Below are 24,282 nucleotides of genomic sequence, written 5' to 3'. Positions count from 1 at the left end.
ATTTGTGTTCCGAAGATGAACAAATGGGTTTGGGATGACAGGGTGAGTAATTAATGACAGAATTTTCATTTTTGGGTGATCTATCCCTTTAAAGACCTAATGCATGAATCTAATATAAAGATGCCCAACTGTTTACTTTCCCTTCAGACATAACTGACCGTGTTTATGTGAATACTCAACAAGAAGGCCATTTTAACACATATATGTGTGTAACTGTGCTGCAAAAGTGTAGTGAATTCAGCACTCATGTACTTCAAATGTGTGCCACAGAAAGCAGCCTGTCAGTACCAAATTCAGTTCTCTGTCGTGGTCTCACGTTCAGCTCTTTCTTCTCATTCATCCATGTTTCTTTGCTGCGCTATCATATTTAAATAGTCCAGCGCTGCACAAATATATTTACATACAGATAAATCTCTATCCATTGAAGTCCTTTTCAACACAACAGCAGAAGTTTTCATGTGAAAGCAAACACTGTCCACATATGTAGTGACTCCCATGTATACTTTACCTGGCTGGCAAAGAAATGCCCACTGATTTTGACAAAGACCTCATCGTTCTCGTCTGGCGTTTGGTCCCGTGGCACAATGACCTCTGCACTGGTTAGGTTCTGCAGCTCGTTAACCTAAAAGAGGTTCAGAGAAACAAGCAGAGAAACAAGGCTCAAAGTGTGCTCACATTATGTCAATCAGACTCACAAAAGAACAAGCAGCACATATCTAGTTTGCTCATAGGTACATAACATACTTCAAGACCAATCTGCTGTTATGCCCTTAGCTAACAACTGCATAAGCTATCTAGTTTAAAAATTATGCCCTGGTGGTTGGAGCCCCCATGAATAGAGACAAATATTTACTAGAAACGATATGTGCAATTCCTAAAACATATAATTCTGACTGAAACAGCTCATAGTGATTTGGAAGCCTTAGACCTAAAAGGAACAGTTATATAACATAACCACCAAACTTTAGCCATAATAAAGTTTTTTCCCTCTTTAAATAGCTTGAAAAAAAGCTTTCACGGACTTGTTCAGTCCTTTTGCAGAGCAAATTACTTGGAAAAATGAGTCAGGTACATACAAAATGATTATCAAAAACAATAACATAACATTTTCATAATTTTCTCTGGTGGCGTGAATGAGCTCTCTCAGGAACTATTCACACCACATTAACTTTGATTAATCAACAATGTTCCCATTCTTTAACAGTGAACATTTCATTGGGAAAGCTATTTTAAATGTTTTATGGATTTTCAGAATTACTGTTTACTATTGCAAAAACATTTTGATTCAATCATTTATAATAGCGCATAATGAAAGGGAGATTGACGAGTGATGAGAAAACAGTTGTGATGGTATGTGCTACACAACAACTTATTTGAAAGGTGTAAACATATTTTATTGTGAATCAGAATCCTATATTAGGTCAGACATTAGTATCACCTTTGACGTTACTCAAGCTCAGGGTGAATAGGGCTTTCACACTCTGAAATAAATAAACACTATTAAACACTTTTTTCCCCCCATTTTATTTATTAAATAAATGTCACACTGAGGCCTGATGCCACGTCGACTGTGTTTGCTCAGCCTGTCATAAAAAAACCTTAGAAATCACTACCATGATGTCATGGGTGGCTGTACAAAGCGCATAAAGACAAAGGAGAAGAGCAAAAACTATTAATAAAATTAAATGAATAAGTCCAACAGGCAATTTAACCTCTAGAAACAGAATAGTACAACCACATAAGACACTGACGAGACAGAAACGAGAACAGAACAAAAAAGGAGTGTATATAAATTAGGGCTGTCAATCGATTAAAATATTTAATCATGATTAATCGCATGATTTGCATGATTTATGAGATAACTCGCGATTAAACGCAACTTAATCGCACATTTTTATTGGTTGTAAATGTATCTTAAATTAAGTTTAAATTAAGTTTTTAATACTCTAATCAACTTGGGTATGGACAAATTTACATGCTTTATGCAAATGTACATTTGTTATTAGTGAAACCAAACTTATTCAATAATAATCAATAATACAGCATGAAGACTAGACATGTATCAAAAGTCATAGATGTTTATCAAAAAACTGGTTTATGTCTCTTAAGCCTAAGCTTAAAAAATCAGAATAAGCAATTCACGCGAACAGTGTGAGAAACATGGACTCGGGAGCGCTCTTGTTCAGAAAAGTAACCCTTTTTAACTGTATTTGTTTTAGCCGATTGTAATGTATTTAGCTAAATAAAACACATGTACTGTAGGTGGTGATGGTGTTAATAATTTACCTCGGACATGAGCGAGAGTGAGCTTGGAGTGCATTAGCGCATCACGCTCAAACTTGGACTGCAGAGAATGTTCTAAGTGTTAAACGCACTATTCTTTCGACCTGGAGTCTAATAAAAGTTAAACAGAAAATAATGTTAGCTTGTAGGCAATAACTGCCCTTTAGGTTTAGAATAATAATATTAATGTTAACCTTTTCTTTCCCTATTAATGTTTGCTGCTGCATCCTTTACGCCTATGCCTTATCTCAATCAATCAAATCAATTATATATATATAGACTAAACGAGGGAACAGCAGGTGAACAGAATACAACTGAAGCTAGGAAACTAGGTCACAAAAAGAAAAAAAAAGAAAAAAACTAAAACACACTGAACATAACACAATTCTGACACATAAAGGAGTCCTACTATGTTATATATGGCACATCACTTAATGTTTCTGATCTTACTACTTCTATATTCCACTGTATTCTTACCGTTTTGCCGCCTTTCCCGATGACCCTCCCAGCTGCTGAAGAGGGCACTTTTATATGTGTCTCCAGCTTTACTTCCTCTTTTGCAGTAAAGAAATTCTCTTCTTTCAGCTTCCCAAATATCCTGCCCTGGGCCTGAAATGCAGAAGTGCTATTCATTTTTTTAGGGGCCTGATAGGGTACAACAGGGCTAAAGGCCTTTCCATTTACGTTGAACTGTCATGTACTTTGGATCAAAATCACCTTTTCATTCATCTATTTCATTGCACCTAGACTGAATTTAACTAACTTTAATGGGCTTTTAAGTTTGCATTATATTCCTTTACCTTAAACTGAGCTTCTGGTGGGCCAGTGATGATGACCATCCTCTGAGTGACGTCAGGACTCTCTGCAGGTGCAATCTGAACATGAGCAACAACAACAAACCTTCAACAGATGAGCTCAGAGGAGAGTTCATCTATAAGTGTATTTGTACACACGTTCTTGATGTATTTACCAAGATATGAATCAACACTTTTCTGAGACAATCAAGGACATGCCACAAACACTGTTGACAGAACTCAATTTGCTTTAAATTTCTAGAGCTACATCTGAAATGTGAACCATTCATTCAGCTCATACTCTTGAAGTCACACCACACAACCACCAGAGGGATCTGTTCCAAATGAATAGAGGTATGATGGTTTAAATTTCTCCATGATCAGTATGTGTTATGATTCTGTGGTCAAGGATTCAGTTTGGTTATACTTGATGTCATTATACCATGTGCTGCAGTAAAATGCACCACACAGTAAAATGACATACAAATGTCAGCATTTATTGAAATGTATAGAGAAAACATCTATAATGACATCATATAAGGTCACTAACATGCACTAAAGCCCCGTTTCCACCGCAGGAACTTTACCCAGGAACCAGGAACTTTGGGTGGTACTTCGTGTGTTTTGACCGCAGGAACCAGGGTCTAAATGAAGTTCCGGGTAAATATTTCCCCCTCCAAACGGCCCTGCTCGCGAGGTAGTACTTTTTCAAAGTTCAGGAACTTTCGAGGGCGGGACTTGGGCGCTGAACATGCTGATTGGTCTAGATCAAGCAGCATTTTATTTCAACGGGCAAGTCTTGCGAGGTTCAGTCTCGTTCAGTGGTAAATATCAGTCTTGCGCTCTGTCTGATGGCGCGCGTTCGTCTCAGCCATCTCACGTGCAATGTCCGTAATAGCTGATAATAATATACATTGACAATGTATATTATTATCAGCTATTACGGACATTGCACGTATGTAATGTAACATTGTCATTTTAAATCTAGCTTTACAAGCTTTCTGAATATGCTGCATGCTGCTGAATCTGCATATTAGTGCTCTTTTCTGTCGTTGTTAATTACCTCGTAAACCTATACATAACCAGCAAAAGCAGCACCGCTTGAATCTCTTCCATACTCGTTATTAATTTTTTTTCACCATGACCTGACCGATTACTTTTAAGTGTGTGTCCTTACATGACGTGACAGCGCGCGCCGCGCTCATGTTGACAAGAGAGGAAAGTTAATTTTTCTGAGGGGTAAACTTTTTATTTCGTAAGTTATGAAGATAATGTTGGACTAATGACACAGCGTATATTGCCCCAGGCAGTTTTTACTTTAACTGTGCCTGACAGAACAGTTTTTTTTCTGAGATGATTATTACACTTTACAACGAATAAATAGCTATAAATAACACTGTATTAGTGCTGGTGGCCGTTAAGAGTTGCTATGGCTACAGTAAACACACTCCAGCTGCTGGTGAAAACAGCATTGACATTTTTGATGCGGCAGACAAACTGCATGTGACAAAATGATTGCGATTGAAAGTCATCACATGTAAACACCAGATCGGTTTAGATAACGGCTCATGTAAATAGTCCACCTTTCAATCGGTACACACAAAAATGATTACTGCAGTAAGACATGTCCTTCACTGACTTGGAGGAACAGTCGCACGCAGTCCTACATCACCGGACTAATTTGCCTAATCTTCTCGGAACTTTAGATCGCGGTCGAAACGCAGACAGCTGCAGGTCTGGGGGGAAGAAAAGTTCCTGTAAAAAAGTTCCTGGTACAAATTGTTCCGGGTAATTTTGGTGGAAACGGGGCTTAAGTGTACACTGTTGCAACAATATTAAGAATTACTGTAATTAAGTATTTTTTATCAAATAAATGCAGCCTTGGTGACCATAAGAGACTTCTATCAACAACAAACAAATCCTAAAAAAATCTTAATCCTTAACTTTAGAACGGCAGAGTAATAGTTCACATGCCATTAGACATGAAATGAACTGAGTTTCAAACACATTCTGAACCATAGGTTGGTGGACTGTCTCACTCTACTCACCCAGCAACCTACAGGACTGGCTGAATCAACAATGAGAAGGTTACAGATAATTGGCTCACACACACTGAGGCAACTAGGCCAAATCTGAGCGTGATATGGTTAGATTCCAATCAAGGACCTCAGCAATGGGACGCAGAAAACTAGAATTTTGCTTCACATAACAAAAACATACAAGAAACCATTTAACAGATATGATAGCGGAGGCATTTTAGTGGGCAGAAACTCCTACCTTAATAGAGGCTCCTGCAAATCTTGCCAGTTGTTTAATATGCTGGCCCTTCTTGCCAATAATAGCACCGACAGCCTGAGTTGGGATAAAGAGGTAGACCACCTCCTGTTCAGGAGCCTGCTGTAGAGAGGGTAGAAGAAACATGCAACATATTACATCCTCCAATTTAATGTGATGCTGTAAATCAGGGATTCCTCTAAAATCTTAGCATGTGATCCTTTGTTAAAATGTCCATGTGTCTGTTTACTCTCCGTTTTCCCCAAACCACCCACAATCCCACTGAGATGCTGCCCAGTTCAGCGCAGGCTGGAGGTTGAGCCCTGAAGGTTCACACAGGTTTGAACGGAAATACTCCACTCATACAAACCAAACCACAAACCACTTAAATGTTTCTATGGCCCTGTTTACACCTAGTATAAGGTTTTGCTTGTTTAAATCACAAGTGGACGATGCAAAATACAAGTTTGAACAGGGTCTAAAATGTTTTGATCTTGTACACTTTTGACCACTTCCAGAGGTAGCTCGAACTGCTTTAAAAGACTGTCTGGTCTCCAGCTACTGACCTGGTGGGTAAACATTATGGGAAGCACGCTAGCCAGAGAGGATTTAAACTTTGTCAGCTGAAGACCCAGGTTTGGTTTGAAGCACAATGTTCTATCACCATTCCTGATTTCAACACACACTCTCACTTTGTTCGCTATGGTCTTGTGGCTGTCAGAGCAGAAACGAAACCTGAAGCTCTCTGTATGTTTTTCCGTTGTCTCCGGCCAATCCATATGTAAATTGCGTGAGCTTATTTCATCTACTGGATCGAAAGATCTGAAAAAGCCGAGACATTTACCCGTCCATAGACCCTCCCCTTGAAGTAATCAGGACAAAAGTGGACAAAAGAGACAAATAAAACAAAACAGGTGTAAACGGGTCTGTGTCTACTTGTGATCTGATCATGCAAAACGCATCTTATTACCAGGTGTAAACAGGGCCTAAAGGACCTGACCTGCCTGGCACCCAAGTGTGAACCATAGAAAACCGACGGCTCATTGTTCAGACTCATGCATGGGCGACAGTGATAGATAGTTTCAGAGTTTTCATTCATTAGCTAACAGCATTAGCTTGAGGTGCTCAGTACTACAGGGCAGAGAAAGAGGTGTTATTTTGTGAATAACTATTAAGTTATTTATTAAAATAACATGAGACATTGCTGTTGCACTGGGTTACAGTAAAGCTTATAACTGTGTCCATTGTCCAGTTGGTTCATTAAAGGAACACTCCACCGTTTTTAGAACTAGGGCTTATTCAACTTCTTTCCTACATTTAGATATGTGGGCAAATGCATTTTTGTCTCAGTGCATGCATTATTTTAGTTTGGCAGAGTCGCCGCTAACTTAGCTTAGCATAATAAATAGAATCCTATGTTGCCAGCTAGCATGTCCCGAGTAAAAGTGATCCAAAAAACCCCCCACCTAATTATTTCTTGTGGCCTGCGTATTTACAACGAGTAAAAATAGTGATGCAGATTAAGACTAGGTGATTTCCTAGGCAGATATTGACTTGGGACTATATTATGGGGAAGCACAGGCGAAGCACTGCTACTTGGGCGCAGAGATATCATGCTGTGATCATTCAACACATTGCAATCGCTCAACAGCAAGAGTCCAAAATATAGTCCCAAGTAGACATGTAGTCCAACACCAAAATATAGTCCCAAGTAGACATGTAGTATTCACAAGAAGTAATTAGGTAGGGTTTTTTTATCACTTTTACTCGGGACATGCTAGCTGGCAACATAGAACTCCATTCATTATGCTAAGCTAAGCTAGCGGCGACCCTGCCAAACTAAAACAATGCATAAACTGAGGCAAAAATGCATTTGCCCACATATCTAAATGTAGGAAAGAAGTTGAATAAGCCCTATTTCTAAAAATGGTGGAGTGTTCCTTTAACAGATGTAGTCACTCTATCTTGTGGACACTGTCAATTAATACGAAGCATTCCCTGTTTTTAAAGGGGGAGTGAAATGCTGTTTCATGCATACTGAGCTTTTTACACTGTTAAAGTCTTGGATTCCCATCCTAAACATGGACAAAGTTTCAAAAACTAAGTTGGACATTTAATGGAGTATTTCTGTGTCAAAAATACTCCTTTCGGTTTCTCACAAGTTTCAGAGAGTTTTTTTCGAGTATGGGTCCACTTGACGTCAACAGGGCAGAATGTCCTTGTATGGGCCGAACGGGCTCTCCTCCCGGAAGGGTGCGCGCGCGAGCGACCAGAGCAAGAGAGCAAATGCACGCCATAAACGCTGCTCTCACTGCTGTCACAGGACTTCAATCAACAATCAACAATGTTCCCAAAAAAGTGTGTTTTTGATGGAGTGGTCCCAATGATAAAGGTTAACAGTCCTGCTTTGGAAGCAGGTGGTAAGTAAAACTGCTTCAAATGTCTTTGTTGTTGGCTGTTGTCGCCTAAGTAAACATCAGTAAAAAACACGATTATATGTAGTTAATTTATCAATGCAGCATGCAATCTATGGCGTGTGTTTAAATACATTTGTTTAGCTGACCACTATAGGTGTCAGTTTGTTTATTGAACCACCCCAAACATAAACCTAGAGGACGTTCTCACAAAGCGTGCTTCGTCATTCAAATGCGCTAACGGTTACTCCATTGTTGTTCTATGTATAATGTTACACTAGTCTGACGTGCAAAACCGTTTTGCTTGCTACTGCTAAGGTTTAGTCGCATACAATAGTCCATAAACCGAATCATTTCCTCATAAACTGTGAGTAAACCCACACAAATGTTGACAGGTCACTAAATACAGTACATACCACAGAGACGGACATCCTGCTGTTGCTGCTTGTCCTGTTCAATTTATTTCAGCCTCCGGATCTGATTCTGGATCATAACTGTATTAGTTGAGTCTGATTGATAGCCATGGTTTATTAGAGTAACGTTTTCTTTTCCACGCTTGAGTATGTCACAGCTTTCAGAAGCTCTCGTGCAGTAGCTACGCACCCTCGTGATTCTTTAGCTCCGCCCACTCGATACGCCTCCAACCGCTCGTTTTTTTTTCAAAAAGACTCGGTACAGCCTATCTTTCTTTTATAAATATAATGAAACTAAAGATTGTTCAGAGATATGAAGGATGCAATACTACTCTATAGGTACTCAAGATTGACATGAGATTGACTGATGCACCCGAATTTTGAGTAAATATTGTGTAAAATAGGTGTTTTTTTTAGAGTGATCATTTAAATCAATTTTCAGGACATCACATTATTATTAAATTGTATTGCACCCCATTTTCTAGATATCAATATCTACAAACAACAGTTTTTAGACAGTTTTAGTTCCAGTACTCACTGTGTGCTGGTGAGAGACGGCACTAGCAGGCGGAACACCGTACAGCCCACCCAGCTGTGATGAGTGACCCTGGAACAGATGAGATGGATCAATTTACAAGAACATTTCACTGGCTCCACTTTATTACACATGTAAATACTGAGAACTAAGAATAAAAGTCAGTCCTCATAAGTTCAACTCAACTTTACATGATTGAACTGCCAGCTCTCAGAGAGCTGTGACTGAATAACAGAGACCGAAACAACACCAAACACACTATACTGTATAAAATGAAAAATAAAAAGTGATATGTGACATTTATTGTAAATGAAGTTTGTGTGAATATTTTTACCTTTCAAAAATAGATGAATATCAAATATTTAAAATATTGTCTTTATATTGCCATTATTTTGGTGATTTAATGTGAAAATTAATGCCAGGATTGATTAACAATGATTAATTACAGAAACCTGTGTGAATAATTTGTTTTAATTTAAGTTATTAGTATTACATTTATTTTAATTAATTATTATTATTATTATGTATTATTTTACCAGCCCTACTGTTAAATGATACATTTATAAGATATATATTTTAAAAAAGACATTGGCCCATTAATAGCTGCAACCTACAATTTCAGTTATCCCGTAAATTTGCTGGTTTGCAAGAGTTTGCAAGCAAGATTTGTTAATGAAAGTAAATGCCAAAGTTTGTAATGTTATAAAGAAAGCTTGGTTTAAGGGGAAAACTACACTAATAAAAACCTGTTGTACAATTTATAATAAACAATTTATAATAAATGACTACTGAAGTTTTACAGTACTACTGAAGATGATAAAAAAAAAAAAAACACATTCAGTTATGAGTGCCATCTTACACACACACACCCACGCACTCATTCTACCTTCATTAGTTCATCTGTGAGCCATAAGCTGTCCTGTCTGACTCATCACTAAATATGAAGGGGAATCCTGCTGCACGCTAACTGAACGGATGAACTATACAACTCAACAATGCTACATTCTAAAGTGAGTACTCACTAAGAAAGAGACAACGTGTACAATGTCATCGGGAGACCAAATGTCAGGATAGTGCACCATTTAGATTTGAACTTAGAATTCTGTTAGTCACATTTAATTCCTGAAATTGAACTGAGGTAGAAAACTGGAAGTAGTAATTACAATTTAAGAATGTAAATAAAATGTAATTCTTTGTTTTTGCAAGAATAGGTTTTAAAAATGTTATTTTACTGTATGAATTCCCCATTAAAAGCGTTATCATATGGCCTTTTCTAGAAATTGATATTTATAACAAATGCTTTAAAGTGCAGACTACATAAATGTTTATTAATAAAAAAAATTGTTGCAATTGATTTCACTTAAAGGGGGGGTGAAATGCTGTTTCATGCATACTGATCTTTTTACACTGTTAAAGACATGGAACCCCATACTAAACATGGACAAAGTTTCAAAAGTTAAGGTGGACGTTTGATGGGAGTATTTCTTTGTCAAAAATACTACTTCCGGTTAGTCATAAGTTTCGGCAAGTTTTTTGCGATCATGCGTCCCCTTTGACGTTAATGGGGGCGGAATTTCCTTGTATGGGCCGTACGGACAATTCTACCGGAAGCGCGTGAGAGAGAGAGAGGGAGAGAGCGAAAGCAACAGGCTACGCCCATCAAAGCGCTGGCTTGTAGGATGCTGGACAGGTGATGTGCACATAACAATGACATCAAAAAGTGCGTTTTTGGTTGCCAGACCAAGACAGTCCTGCACAGATTCCCCAAAAACCCCGCGTTAAGGCAACAGTGGATGTAATTTGCTTTTCCGGATCAGCAACTGAGTTGCGCGAATGTTTATATCTGTTCGCTGCATTTCGGTGCCGACTGTTTCATAAACAAGGCCCAGCTTGACGCCGGATTTTCCCAATCGCCTAATGCTGAAGGATGGAGCAGTCCCAACGTTAGAACCGCGGGCGGTGAGTTAGACTGCTTCAAATGTCTGTGTCTATGCTCATCAAGTAGCCCAAACATGATCACGTATAGTTACTATATATATTACTATATATAGAAATTGATCAATGGAGCATGCGATGTGTAGTGCGTGTACATTTGTTTAGCTGGCCACTATATGTGTAACTTTATGTTTGTGTATTGTAAAAGCACTCCAAACAACAATACACAAAGAGTGGGGAAATATGTTGAACTAAATAAGCGCGCTTCTTCATTCAAATGCGCTACTATTCCGTGTTGTCTACACAAACCACGCGTAAACACACACACACACACGTGCACAACTGCACTTCCCACATGTACACCTTCAAAGACAAAAATACGACGATATAATTCAAGTATAAATATGTAAATAACACAAGCCGCTAAGCATATTATATAGTTAGTGTCTAACTTGTACCACATAGAGACGTCGTGCTCTAGTCGTTTTTGCTGCTGCTCCTGTTCAACTGCAGCCTCTGGGTCTGATTCCGGATCATAGATGTATGGCTGTATCTGATTAAAAGCCATTTTTTATTTTGAATAAAGTTTTTTTCGCTGTTAGGGATGACACAGCTTTACGACGCACTCAACACGGCGGCGCACACGTCACTATTTAGCTCCGCTCACACGATACGCCCCCACCCGCTCGGCTTTTTTCGGAAAGACTCGGAACAGCGCATCTTTCTTATATAATTATTAAAAAAATAAAGACTTTTCGGAGATATGCAGGATGCAATGCTACTCTATAGGTACTCAAGATTGACATGACACTGACTGAAACTGAGTGTTTCACCCCCCCTTTAATTAAGAAAAAAAAATGTGTCTAATTACTTAAGAAGAAGAAAAACATTTCAGGCAAAAATTATCTGTACAAATGTGTTATATAATTATTTATATTTTGTCACAAAATGTGTGTTAAAAACATGAAATTCCTTGTGTGACTACACTGAATTTCTGTGAATTACAATTCAGTAACTTCTTCTTGTTATTCCCATTCAAATTCCATTTTGAACATTGTATGGGGTGAGGCCAATTGCTAAAATTAGAATTTTGCCAAGCTAAATGTTATGCATTCCAAAGGTTGAAACAAGCAGATATGTTGTATTTATAAAAATGCATATATATATATCTCCATACTGTGGTTTGCACTCACAAGAAAAGGGTTGTAGCCAGTTGGGGGTATGGATGGGGCGCCTCTAGGCCCAGCAGCTGGTGGCAATACTGACAAACCGGTTGAAAAGATGCCCAGTGCACTCAGGCTTAACCCAGGGATAAGGTTGGTTTGTTGCTACAAGATAGAGAAATAACATCATGGATTATGAATGATTATGAATGATTATGATGCACAAACTCAAGCTACCATGCTTTTCTTGATACTAACTCTCATTTAAGATTAAAATATAGCCACAGATTTCTCTATGAACAGGCTTAAAGGGATCCCATGGTGTTGAGACTTGTATGGCTTAATATAACATAAATGATGTCTCTTACTGAATTATGTAGTAGAAAACCCATGAAAGATCTACGTTATTTTAAAAATCGATTTTATATTTGGACCATGGGCGGCGCCATTTTGTTTGCGTTCTAGGTTGATGACGTAGAGTGGTTGAACTCCTCAATCAGCTGGCATTACCTGTAGCTATTTTTACCACAACGCAACTCGAAAATTGTTTCAGAGTTAAACAAAACCAATGAATTCCTTTGTAATTATACTTAAAACACACTCAAACATACATGTGCACACAAACTCACCTACACAAGTCACAAACAGATCGGCGGGCGCGCACACGACAGGCTCTGTCTCAATCGAGATGTTGGGCTGCTCAGTCTCCACGACAGGGGCTGAATCTGAAATCGACCCTATACCCTTAAATAGGGCATTATTTGAAGGGACGGACATTTGTAGTGTTGTCCGACACCATAGTGGACATGTTCGAGTGCAGTCATTCAGTCTCACGTTCCACCGCAATAACGAGTAAAGCCGATTTACAAACAGCTGTCCGACTTCACGCACTCAAACATACATGTGCACACAAACTCTCTCTCTCACACAGACTCACACACACCCCAACAGATCGGCGCGAACACAGCAACACACACACACACCAACAGATCGGCGCGAACACACACCCAGCCCAACAGATCGGCGCGAACACACACACACACGCACGCACTGCGCGCGCATACATAACCCTCAATCTATTCCCTTTGTTGATATCCTGTTCAACACATCCTGTTCCCCAGATAGACTGTTGATAGTAGATTAACTATAATGCCTAATGTGACCAGCAGAGGGAAATATCTAGGTAGGACGATGGGATAAAGTAACGTGAGGAAGAGAGGCAGGATGTTTTGGTGATGATGCATGCGATTGAGACAGAGCAGTCAGGTATGTGTGTGCGCGCCCGCCGATCTGTTTGTGACTTGTGTAGGTGAGTTTGTGTGCACATGTATGTTTGAGTGTGTTTTAAGTACAATTACAAAGCAATTCATTTGTTTTGTTTAACTCTGAAACAATTTTCGAGTTGCGTTGTGGTAAAAATAGCAACGGGTAACGCCAGCTGATTGAGGAGTTCAACCACTCTACGTCATCAACCTAGAACGCAAACAAAATGGCGCCGCCCATGGTCCAAATATAAAATCGATTTTTTAAATAACGTAGATCTTTCATGGGTTTTCTACCACATAATTCAGTAAGAGACATCATTTATGTTATATTAAGCCATACAAGTCTCAACACCATGGGATCCCTTTAACTATGTTAATATTTGTTATAATGTCTTGTAATATCGTTACTATCACGCTAGGTGGCTCCATCGAACCGGTGCATCATTGTATGTGGAAAGCGCTTTTAGATAAGTTTTTATGCTGTTTAGTCTTGACAGAGATATGCCTGGTTTCTCAAGTTCTGCCTGATTCATCTGCCGTGCCTCTTTCATTCAAAATGGAATGAAGTTTACAAGGTTCAACTAACAGACAGTTACACATGAAACTGTCGCAAAAACACTTGATCCAAGCATGAATAATTTACCGTATGCCTGACTGAGGGCTGACTAATGCGTGACTATAAATGAAACTGCATACATTTGATCCTTGTATTTGATAGAGGCCTCTGCCGCAAAATAAATGACTCACTGAAGATGAAACCAGAACGATGTAAACTAGAACGATGATGCTATTGTTACAGTATTTGCTCTCAGTCTACGGCTTCACCTCCCTCCGGCACAGGCAGTGACGTCGTGTGTGTAAACAGGGAGAATGGTGTTCATGTGCGTGCATGTCTGTGTGAACGGCTGTTGACAGGATGCGTTCTCCTTATGCACGGCAGGGGATGAACTGACTCAAGGCTGTTTCCTATAAACAGTCAATAACTAAACACAAGAAAACAGACAAGCCATCCAAAAGTATTGTCGTCTATAGGACTCAGACTCAAGGTCGACCGTGTTTGACTCACTATAAACAGCAAAATATGACACGTCATATTGATTATTACATCAAAGACTGTGGATTAAAATGAAGTGTGAAAATCTTGTCATCAAAACTAAAAACACTTACATTAATAGCAGCAATGTCATTCTCATAGGCTTCCCTCAGTTTCCTCATGATCTCCACTTCAGCCCTACAACAGGCCTCGATACTCCCTTTCACTATAATTGTTCTCTCTGGGTTATAAATAGTTAAATCCTGTAAACTGTGGGAAGAATGGACAAAAAAAGAGAAAAAGCAAAGTAAAATTACTGGTAAATATTTAAGAAACACATTATTCCAGTCAGATCAGAGCAGTGCTTGAATTGAAGGCATTTTAATGATTAATAATGAATTATTATAGTGTGCATATGATGTGACCATATTGGTATTGACTAATTTTAGATAATTTTTTAATTATTACTTAAATCTGAATGGGTCAATATCTTTTCTATTATTATTATTATTATTATTAATAATATTATTATTATTATTATTATTATTATTATTATTATTATTATTATTAGTTTAATAACACTTCATACCTTTGGTTTCATTTGTTAACATTAGTAAATTGCATTAGCAAACATGAACTAACAATGGAAAATACTTCTAAATCATTTCTTAATCTTAATTTCAGCATTTTTAGAACCATATTTTAACATTAATTAATTAATTAACTAACTGTGAACTAACCTAAACAAACAATGAACAATTGTATTTTTATGAATTAACATTAACAAAGGTTAATAAATGATGGAAAAACATATTGCTCGTAGTTAGTTCATGCTAACTAATTACCTAATGTTAATGAATGAATTATTTACTAACTATATAATATATATTTGTAATGTGTATGTTCTGTTTTGTCTGTTTCATTATGTTTTGGTTTTTGTTTCTGTTTGTCTGCATGTCCTGTCATTGGAACTAGTTTCCCAGTGTGTTTGATTAATGATTCTGTTTACCTCTTCTGTTAATTATCTTATTAGTTCTCCTCCCTTGCAACAGCCTACTGTGACAGAACATTGAACCGAAACAATATTTTTTTAGTTGCACTTTATTTGAAGGTGACAGTTACATTGACTTAGAGTTACAGTTAAGGTTTGGTTGAGGGTTAGTTACTTGTTAATATACATCATTTACTGTTATTACTATAGTAAGTATGTAGTATTGTGTAACTTTGTCACCTTCAAATAAAATGTTATCTTTTTTTTTCTCCAACCAGTCACCATGGACCTTCCTGCTGTTTATCTTTTATGCCTGGAGCAGAGAAACCTGTCCCTTGAGTCTCGCTCTGCGTATTCTACATCTCAAGCCTCAGGGAGGGCACCCTCACCACATTTGTGGAGTGGATGCTGGTGAACAGTGATTTGCCATTCACCATCTGCCCCGTGGAGGAGGACACCAGCCCCACTCCAGACCCAGAGCCTAGTCAGCCTTCACTCCTACAGAAAGAGCTACAGCCAGATTCCACCACAGACCCGAAGCCTGAGCATGCTGCAGATAACAAGCCAGCAAGTCCAACTGACCCGCACCCCGCCCCAGAGCCCAATGACGTGTCCTACCGGGTGCACGAGTCAGCAACGCAACGCAACACAACAACTGGAGTGCTTGTGGAGTATGAGGGCATGGAGGGAAGCCCCATCCACACCCCCGCTGCTGTGGATGAGTTGTACCTGGCATCTGAAAACTTTTAGAGGAATTTGAGGAGGATATACCCCTGGATCTCCCATTTCCACTGGTCCCACCCAGCTTCAACCCTCCTCTGTTTCCAAAGTTTCTGCCCAGCCTTTCTCTCCCACATCTTCTTCCTCAGCCAACCAGTTCCCCATCCCTGCCACCACTGATTTCTGTCTGTCCAGCAGCTCATCCTCAGGCAGTTCCATCTGGTGGTGTGGATCTCCCTCGGTCCAGATCCACACCACCTTGTAGTTCTGTCTAGGTCATCTCACCAGCTCCGCCAGTTTCGCTTGTCCCTCCGTCAGACTTCACCCTAGTTCCATCAAAGGATTCCTGGCATCCAGCTGTGCCTCTGCCTTCCATCCCTTCAGGTCCACCAGGCTTCGTTTCCCAGTGTGTCTTCGTTCACTTTGGCTCCACCCCCATTTCCTGGGTGCCCGCTCCCATGAGCCATCAACTCCAATTTGCCCCTCCAGACCTGCGGTGTCACCATGGCTCTATGTCTGCTCGGCTCTGTCTGGGCCTCCACCCCACCAGGACCGGCTCAGTCGCAAGAAATCACATCCTTGGTACCTCCTCCCAGGCCTCAACCATGGCTCCTACCTCCTGCAAATCCGCATTGGACCATTGTGCTGGCTACCTACCTGGCTCATACTGGCTCCTCCAACCCCCACTCCCCCATGGACTATACTGTCTCTGTTTGTTTACACCCCTCTCCAGCTCCACGTCCATCACCAAAGGCCTCCCTTATCAGATGGACTCTTTACAGCGCAAGAATGCGCCTTCCGGGAGGGGGAGCTACTGTAAGTGTATATTCTTTTTTGGCTATGTTTCATTGTGGTTTGGTTTTGTTTCTGGTTGCTTTTGTGTCCTTTCACTTGACCTAGCTTCCCAGTGTGTTTGATTAATGATTCCGTTTACCTTATGTTAATAATCTTATTAGTTATCATTGTTATTTAAGCCCTTTGCTTCCTGAGCTCAAAATAATTATTAATTATCATTATTTTTATTAACAACATCATGTCAATAGCACAAAAAAAATTGCCCCACAACACCCACATCTTCAAACTATGGTTAGGACTCTAACCATAAAGCATGAGATACCTGGAGCATAGGATAAGAGAGATCTGAGCCATGTCAGACATAACACAAGATGTTTGCACTGTATCATCGCTGTGTTGTTCCTATTTTGTCTATGTTTCATTGTGTTTTGGTTTTGTTCCTGTTTGCCTTTATGTCTTGTCATTTGACCTAGGCTGCGTTTACACTGACACAAAAAAAAATCTGATTTGGTTTTAAATCAGATACATATCCAGACACCCGACCTACATCTAAACACGAATAAGCCGATTCCCCTTTGAATTCCAAGCCACCACAAGGTGACTCTGAATTTAAACACTATTTAAAATGTTTGCCCACAAGTATAGCTTTGTTATGTTGCATTATGAAGCGGATGTGCTGGTATGCGCTCGTTCACAGCCTCTTTTTTTTTTGAGTCGGAAACTTTGAAATTGTATGCGCACACAAACATTCACAAGAAGGTTTTCAACTTCAACTGCTTTTTCAACTGCTTGCCTTTGTGTCCTGTCACTTGACCTAGTTTCAGTGTGTTTGATTCATGATTACTTATCTTATTACCTTGTTATTTAAGCCCTGTGCTTTCTGAGTTCATTGATCCATGCCCCACTACTTAATTTGAAAAAAGGGGGACATATTTAGGGGGGATATTAATTAGTAATTATTATTATTATTAATATTATTATTATTAACATCATGTCTAAAGCGTCATAAAACAAACCAAAATTTGCCCCACAACACCCGTATTTCCAAAATATGGTAAGAACGCTAATTGTAAAGCATGAGTTAACTGGAGCACAGAATAAGAGAGATCTGAGCCATGTCTTAGAAAGACAAAACACAAGATGTTTGCACTGTATCGTCGCTGTGTTGTTCTTGTGCTGAATATCAAGGCAAATTCTACAGCATTTTTCTCTGATTCCACCGGGAAGGAAATGGGATTCTTTGTAAAAAGCAAGCTATTTGAATCGATTGATGAGCATTGGTAAATAAGGCTGTTTTTAGAGACATCTAAGCAATGACGTCAGGAGTGCTGGTTAAGGTTTAATTGGGTGACTCACTTCCTAAGCTATCTGTGTGACCAGCACACACTTTATTTCTGGGAAAAACATAAAACCACCTGTACACTGACGCTCTGCACTTAGCAGTCCATCACAAGATGTCACATCACATGTTCAGGTCATGTTATGATCAATATCTTGACTACAAAACAGTATTACCTATCAAAACAAGAGCTGCCGTGTGACTGCTGTTTTAATTTAATAAAAACAAAACACAATAGATTTGAAAAAAACAGCCACAATAGCAAAATAATTATGAGTTTGCTTTGTTTTCACCTGCTGAAAGCCATCAAACGTAACAGACACTCACGAGGAGATGGTTATCTTGGTCTCTGTCTCTTCTTCAATCTTCTTCAGGTTCCTGCCCTCCTTCCCGATCAGTCTTCCGACCAGACTGTTGTGGGCCAGGATCTTCATAGGAATATCCTCAGTTCTACAGAAGCAAGACCACAAGTTGGCAATTACAGAGATGCCTGAAAGAATACAATCAAATAAAAAGACTGGAAGATTCAGACTTACACTTTCGTGTCATCAGCCTCTTTCTGCATGATGTCCATGATCATACGGCACGCGGCGGAGCAGCCCTCAGGAGTGGAGTGGATGGTGATTGGCTTCTCTGCCGCTCCCGCGTTCTCCTTGCGATGAATGTCCACCCTATCAGAATGAGAACATGACCATTTAGCAGAGATGAAATAAAGCTCTGTGAAGAGTTGTCACTGTCATCAAGCGGGTATTTATAATCAATGTGAAATAATGCTCACAGCCAGATTAATAAATGTAACATATTTTCAGGATATTTCATGTTCAAAATATACTGATGATCTTATCAATGGATATTACATGTATACTAATGTTTAAAAGTTTGGAGACAATTTTTTATTTAATTTTTTATTATTATAGTAATACTCGTATTCATCAAGGATGCATTAAATTGGTCAAAAGTGAGAGTAACGTCATTTATAATATTACAAAAGATTTATGTTTTAAATAAATGCTGTTCTTTTTACCTTAATATTCACCAAACAATCCTGACAAAAAATCCACAAAAATATTAAGCAACTGTTTACAACATTGATGATGATAATAATAAGAAATGTTTGTTGAGCATCAAATCAGCATATTATAATGATTTCTGAAGGATCATTTGACACTGAAGACTGGAGTAATGATGACTTTTCAGTAAATTCAGATTTGCCATCATATGTATAAATACAGTGGAAACGGAAAGTAATCAGACCCCCTTAGATTTTTCACTCTTGTTATATTGCAGCCATTTGCTAAAATAATTTAAGTAAAAAAAAATCTCATTAATTTACACACAGCACCTCATATTGACAGAAAAACACAGAATTGTTGATATTTTTGCAGAAAAATTAAAAAAGAAAAACTCTATATCACATGAAACATCACATGGTCCTAAGTATTCAGACCCTTTACTCAATATTTAGTAGAAGCACCCTTTTGATCTAATATAGCCATGAGTCTTTTTGGGAAAGATGCAACATGTTTTTCACACCTGGATTTGGAGATCCTTTGCCATTCCTCCTTGCAGATCCTCTCCAGTTCTGTTAGTTTAGATGGTAAAGGTTGGTGGACAGCCATTTTCAGGTCTCTCCAGACATGCTCAATTGGGTTTAAGTCAGGGCTCTGGCTGGGCCATTCAAGAACAGTCACAGAGTTGTTGTAAAGCCACTCCTTTACTGTTTTAGCTCTGTGCTTAGGGTCATTGTCTTGTTGGAAGGTAAACTTTCAGCCCAATCTGAGGTCTTGAGCACTCTGGAGAAGGTTGTCGTCCAGTATACCTCTTTACTTGGCCGCATCCATCTTTCCCTCGATTGCAACCTGTCCCTGCAGCTGAAAAACACCACCACAACATGATGCTGTCACCACCATGCTTCACTGTTGGTACTATATTGGACAGGTGATGAGCAGTGCCTGGTTTTCTCCCATCTCAGAACTGCATCTCTGGAGCTCATCCACAGTGATCTTTGGGTTCTTCTTTACCACTCTCACCAAGGCTCTTCTCAAACGATAGCTCAGTTTGACCGGACGGTCAGCTCTAGGAAGGGTTCTGGTCGCCCCAAACGTCTTCCATTAAAGAATTATGGAGGCCACTGTGCTTTTATAAACCTTACGTGCAGCAGAATTTTTTTTTGTAACCGTGGCCAGATCTGTGCTTTGTCACAATTCTGTCTCTGAGCTCTTCAGGCTCTTCCTTTACACCTCATGATACTCATTTGCTCTGACATGCACTGTGAGCTGTAAGGTCTTATATAGACAGGTGTGTGGCTTTTCTAATCAAGTCCAATCAGTATAATCAAACACAGCTGGACTCAAATGAAGGTGTAGAACCATCTCAAGGATGATCAGAAGACATGGACAGCACCAGTTAAATATATGAGTGTCACAGCAAAAGGTCAGAATACTTAGGACCATGTGATATTTCAGTTTTTTTTTTTTATGAATCTGCAAAAATGTCAACAATTCTGTGTTTTTCTGTCAATATGGGGTGCTGTGTGTACATTAATGAGAAAGAAAAAAAAACTTTAATGATTTTAGAAAATGGCTGCAATATAATAAAGAGTGCAACATTTAAGGGAGTCTGAATACTTTTTTAAATTGTAATTTTTTTCACAATATTAATGTTTTAGGTTAAATAAATGTAGCCTTGGTGGGAGACTCCTATCAAAAATATATTTAACCAATGGTGCCGAACACAAACTTTTGAATGGTAGTGTAGATCACATTTGTAATTCATACATTTATATTAATTAAAGTGCACCAAATGAACTCTTCAGAATCGTATTAACTGCATCAATACATAAAACTCACTTAGACTGTGTCTGTTTGGTGATGTTTTTGATTGTGAGACCCTCCTTGCCAATGATGGCTCCCACAAACTGTGTGGGGACCAACATGCGCAGGGGAAAGTCTTGCTGCTTCTGTCGGAGCCCCAGGGAGCCTGCAGAGGTCCCGGGCTGGGAGTCCTGTTCACGTGATGTTCTTCCACCTCTGCGATTCCGGGTCGCAGGCAGGGGTGGAGCAGCATCCATGTCCATAATATAAGACACTTTAAAGGAGTAATCCTCAAACGTCTGTCCTGTTAACTTCTCTACAGCGCTGGAGACACGGATGGAGAAAATGACCAGTGGAATACAATGAAAGTGTAAAGGTGTAGAGTTTAGCCATTTTTTTAATGTAAAATCAGAGCTAGGAGTATGGTGGTATATATCCATGAAGTGACAGTTATGTCAACTGGTGGAGGTCCTGCAGAAAATGTCTAATGCAGACAACTTCACAGCATTAATATCAGCTGATATACGTGTTTGCTATTTTACAATGGCATCAAAATTGACTCGTCATTTATAATCATATGTAACAGTATAAATAAATGTCTCATGCCAATGGTATGTCAAAGACTTTTGGCTGTATTTAATTTAGTTTAAAGCTACACTGTGTGATATTTTCCCCCATCTAGCGGTGTAAAGGTATATGACCATCCAGTGAATATTAGTTTCTGGTCCTCTCAATTCTGATTTCGTTTTAACTCCTACGGTGGCCAATTTAGTCCAAGATTAACATGGCAATCCCCCTCTTCACATTCGACACGGTGCCATCGAGTGTTAAAACGCGAAAGGCGAAGCTTGAATTTACGGGTATGTCCCTCTTTGGCTAATGTACTTTCAAGATGGAGGGACAACATGGCGACCAGCATTTGAACCCCTCACCCGTATGTGTTTTCAATGGCATATTATAAACTTACGAAAATACTTTATTACTTGAAAGAAGTAAATATACACTAATGAGCACATATGTTTTTGAAAGAACTACGTGTTTTTAGCTAAGAATAAACTAAAAAAGTTACACAGTGTAGCTTTAATATAATAATATTATTTAAAACATGTAACATTTTAATATACAATATTTATAATTTTATATATTACTATGATATTCATGCCATACTGTGTAACAGTTTTTGCACTTCTTTTATATTATTTACACACAAAAAACAAGGTCTATTTAATTTTAGTATTAATGTCACAAAATACAAATAAACATTGATTGTGTAATATATAAAACATTTTGGGATACATTTTTTTAGTAAAGAAAATTATATATATATATCATTAATGTGACAAAATATTTAAGTGATTTGAGTAATTTTCTACCACAAGTAGTGTATATGTCATAATATAGTTACTTTTGCTGATTTTTTTATTAGATTAAGTACTCACATATGTAAATTAAATTATGATTACCTTTATATTGTAGTAATATATACATTTCATGAAATCTATACAATTATTAATATTGTATAATATTATTAAACTAAATTAAATACAGCTTTGATATACAAGAAATTTTATTTATACTATATGATTTTGGTCATACCATCCATCCATCCCTATGAATAATAAATAAAGAAAAACTAAGAAAATCTCCAATAGAAAAATGTATTCTTAAATTCTTACATTTTAGCCTCCTCTTTTGTTGAGTATGTCACATTCACCACTGCTGTTTCTGCATCAGTGTTAACTGCAAAAAGAAAGAGCAAATTTAATCAGGTGAGAGAGAGAGAGAGAGAGAGAGAGAGAGAGAGAGAGAGAGAGAGAGAGAGAGAGAGAGAGAGAGAGAGAGAGAGAGTCAATATTTAGAAACTTGCTTGTCATATTCATAAAACTGCAAAGCTTTTGTACTAGAAGCATACAGACAAACAAATGCAGTTTTACACTAGTGCTGTGAAGAGCCACTTGTGTGTGTCTGCATATAAAATGAGGACTACTGTGCCATGGCCACATGTGTACTTCACAGGAGAATCACAAAGCGACCCTAACGCCCACTGATCAAAGCTCTGTGTATCATCTAAATACAGGCACAATAAGGGCAAGACACTCCACTTCAAGAGTTTATGCTGCTCTTCACATCCAACTGCTAAGTGTAGAACCTTCGTTCAACCCAGGACCTGTTAAAACAGTGGTTTTCATGGGACCCACATTTTCCCATGGTCATTAGGCTGCAAATAAATTCGCTTTTAATGATCCAAATCCTTCCCAGCTAACACACAAAGTACAAGTTGCTTAATTTGCTGGTACTTTTTGGCAATTTCATGACTAATTGACTACAACATTGCATGCTCATATTTATTTTTGCTCTTTATATATAATTAAGTAATATACAACATGTCTGCATGTGCAATTGAATAGTGCACGCTACAAGCACGGTTTAATGCCTGACAGTTTGTTTTTCTAAGGCGCAAGACTTTTTATTTCGTAACAAGTTGCAAAAATAATGTTGGAATAATGACACTGACAAATAGCCTGACAACATCTCATCAGACCGCAGATACTGAATCAGGACAACACATTTTCCTCAAACACTCTTTACTAAACTGAATCTGACAGAGTCGACAGCTTTTCAAGTGCGTCTTTCAAAATAAAAGTCTTAATTCAGAAAAAAAAATCTTTGATTGCACATTCTGTGACCCACTCAAAACGACATTATACTTTCTGAAGACTGTGAAATGGGACTAAAAAATGAAAGCTGTGCCACATTACAAGAATTCCTCATTGCAATAATTACAGAAGCCACTGCAGAGGCAATGTGTATGTGTATGGTATTTTTAAGAGGAAAGCGTGCCTCTTTATTGATAAGATGGAGTTGTGTGTCTAGAGGACTAGACAGTCTGTCTGGAGGAAGTTGAGTGGGATGGCTGGGCAGAAATCCAGAGCTTCACACATTAAGAGAACCACAAAGCCTCACTATAAGGCAGCTCAAGCGATCAATCTCATAACCAATGAGTGTCACCAATGAAGACACATCAATAGGCCCTGAGAAAGAACAACGAGAACTAACACTGTCCTTATGTCATGCCGACATGACCATATTTATTTCAAAAGATGAGCACACAATCGGACTGTTTGGATGGGATTTATTTTCTAAACAATACTGGAGTTACAATTATTATTTTGGATAACATGATATTTTTTTGGACCCATTAACTGAAAATTATACTGGAAAAAATAAAATAGCTTAAATATACCTTATAACAATACTTAAAACTTAAATCATGTTATTCATTTTTATATTTTCTTAAGGCATAGAATATAAGATATCAGAAGGATAAACTTGAATCCTGATTGAAATCCTGATTAAGCGATTTGGCATAATTTTTTGTGATTCATTATTTCATTTTTTATTAAGAAATAATCATAAACACTTAAACTGATTTACTGCTTATTAATATTTAATTTTTATATCAAATATGACAAATTACCAGATAATTTAACTTTTTACAGTTCTTTTTACGTATC

General features: G+C 38.3%; 1 protein-coding gene across 3 annotated transcripts in view; it reads right to left on the bottom strand.

Annotated features, from left to right (window-relative positions):
- igf2bp2a (insulin-like growth factor 2 mRNA binding protein 2a) overlaps positions 1-24,282 on the bottom strand; it is a 71,785-nt gene that overhangs the window by 3,242 nt on the left and 44,261 nt on the right. For 2 of the 3 annotated variants that reach the window (XM_067443564.1, XM_067443566.1), the window contains exons 5-15: positions 22,444-22,507; positions 20,804-21,091; positions 18,491-18,625; positions 18,282-18,404; positions 14,244-14,379; positions 11,842-11,976; positions 8,717-8,785; positions 5,355-5,474; positions 3,084-3,158; positions 2,761-2,892; positions 509-622 (exon numbers count right to left, since the gene is read on the bottom strand). In XM_067443564.1, coding sequence (XP_067299665.1) covers positions 509-622; positions 2,761-2,892; positions 3,084-3,158; positions 5,355-5,474; positions 8,717-8,785; positions 11,842-11,976; positions 14,244-14,379; positions 18,282-18,404; positions 18,491-18,625; positions 20,804-21,091; positions 22,444-22,507 — 1,391 coding nt within the window. The remainder of the gene's footprint in view (positions 1-508; positions 623-2,760; positions 2,893-3,083; positions 3,159-5,354; positions 5,475-8,716; positions 8,786-11,841; positions 11,977-14,243; positions 14,380-18,281; positions 18,405-18,490; positions 18,626-20,803; positions 21,092-22,443; positions 22,508-24,282) is intronic. The other variant, XM_067443565.1, reaches the window with a different exon arrangement.

The sequence above is a fragment of the Pseudorasbora parva genome, chromosome 5 (assembly GCF_024679245.1).
Source record: "Pseudorasbora parva isolate DD20220531a chromosome 5, ASM2467924v1, whole genome shotgun sequence".
NCBI lineage: Eukaryota > Metazoa > Chordata > Actinopteri > Cypriniformes > Gobionidae > Pseudorasbora > Pseudorasbora parva.
Note: the sequence above shows the minus strand (reverse complement) of the source record. Positions and strands in the feature narration are given on the sequence as shown.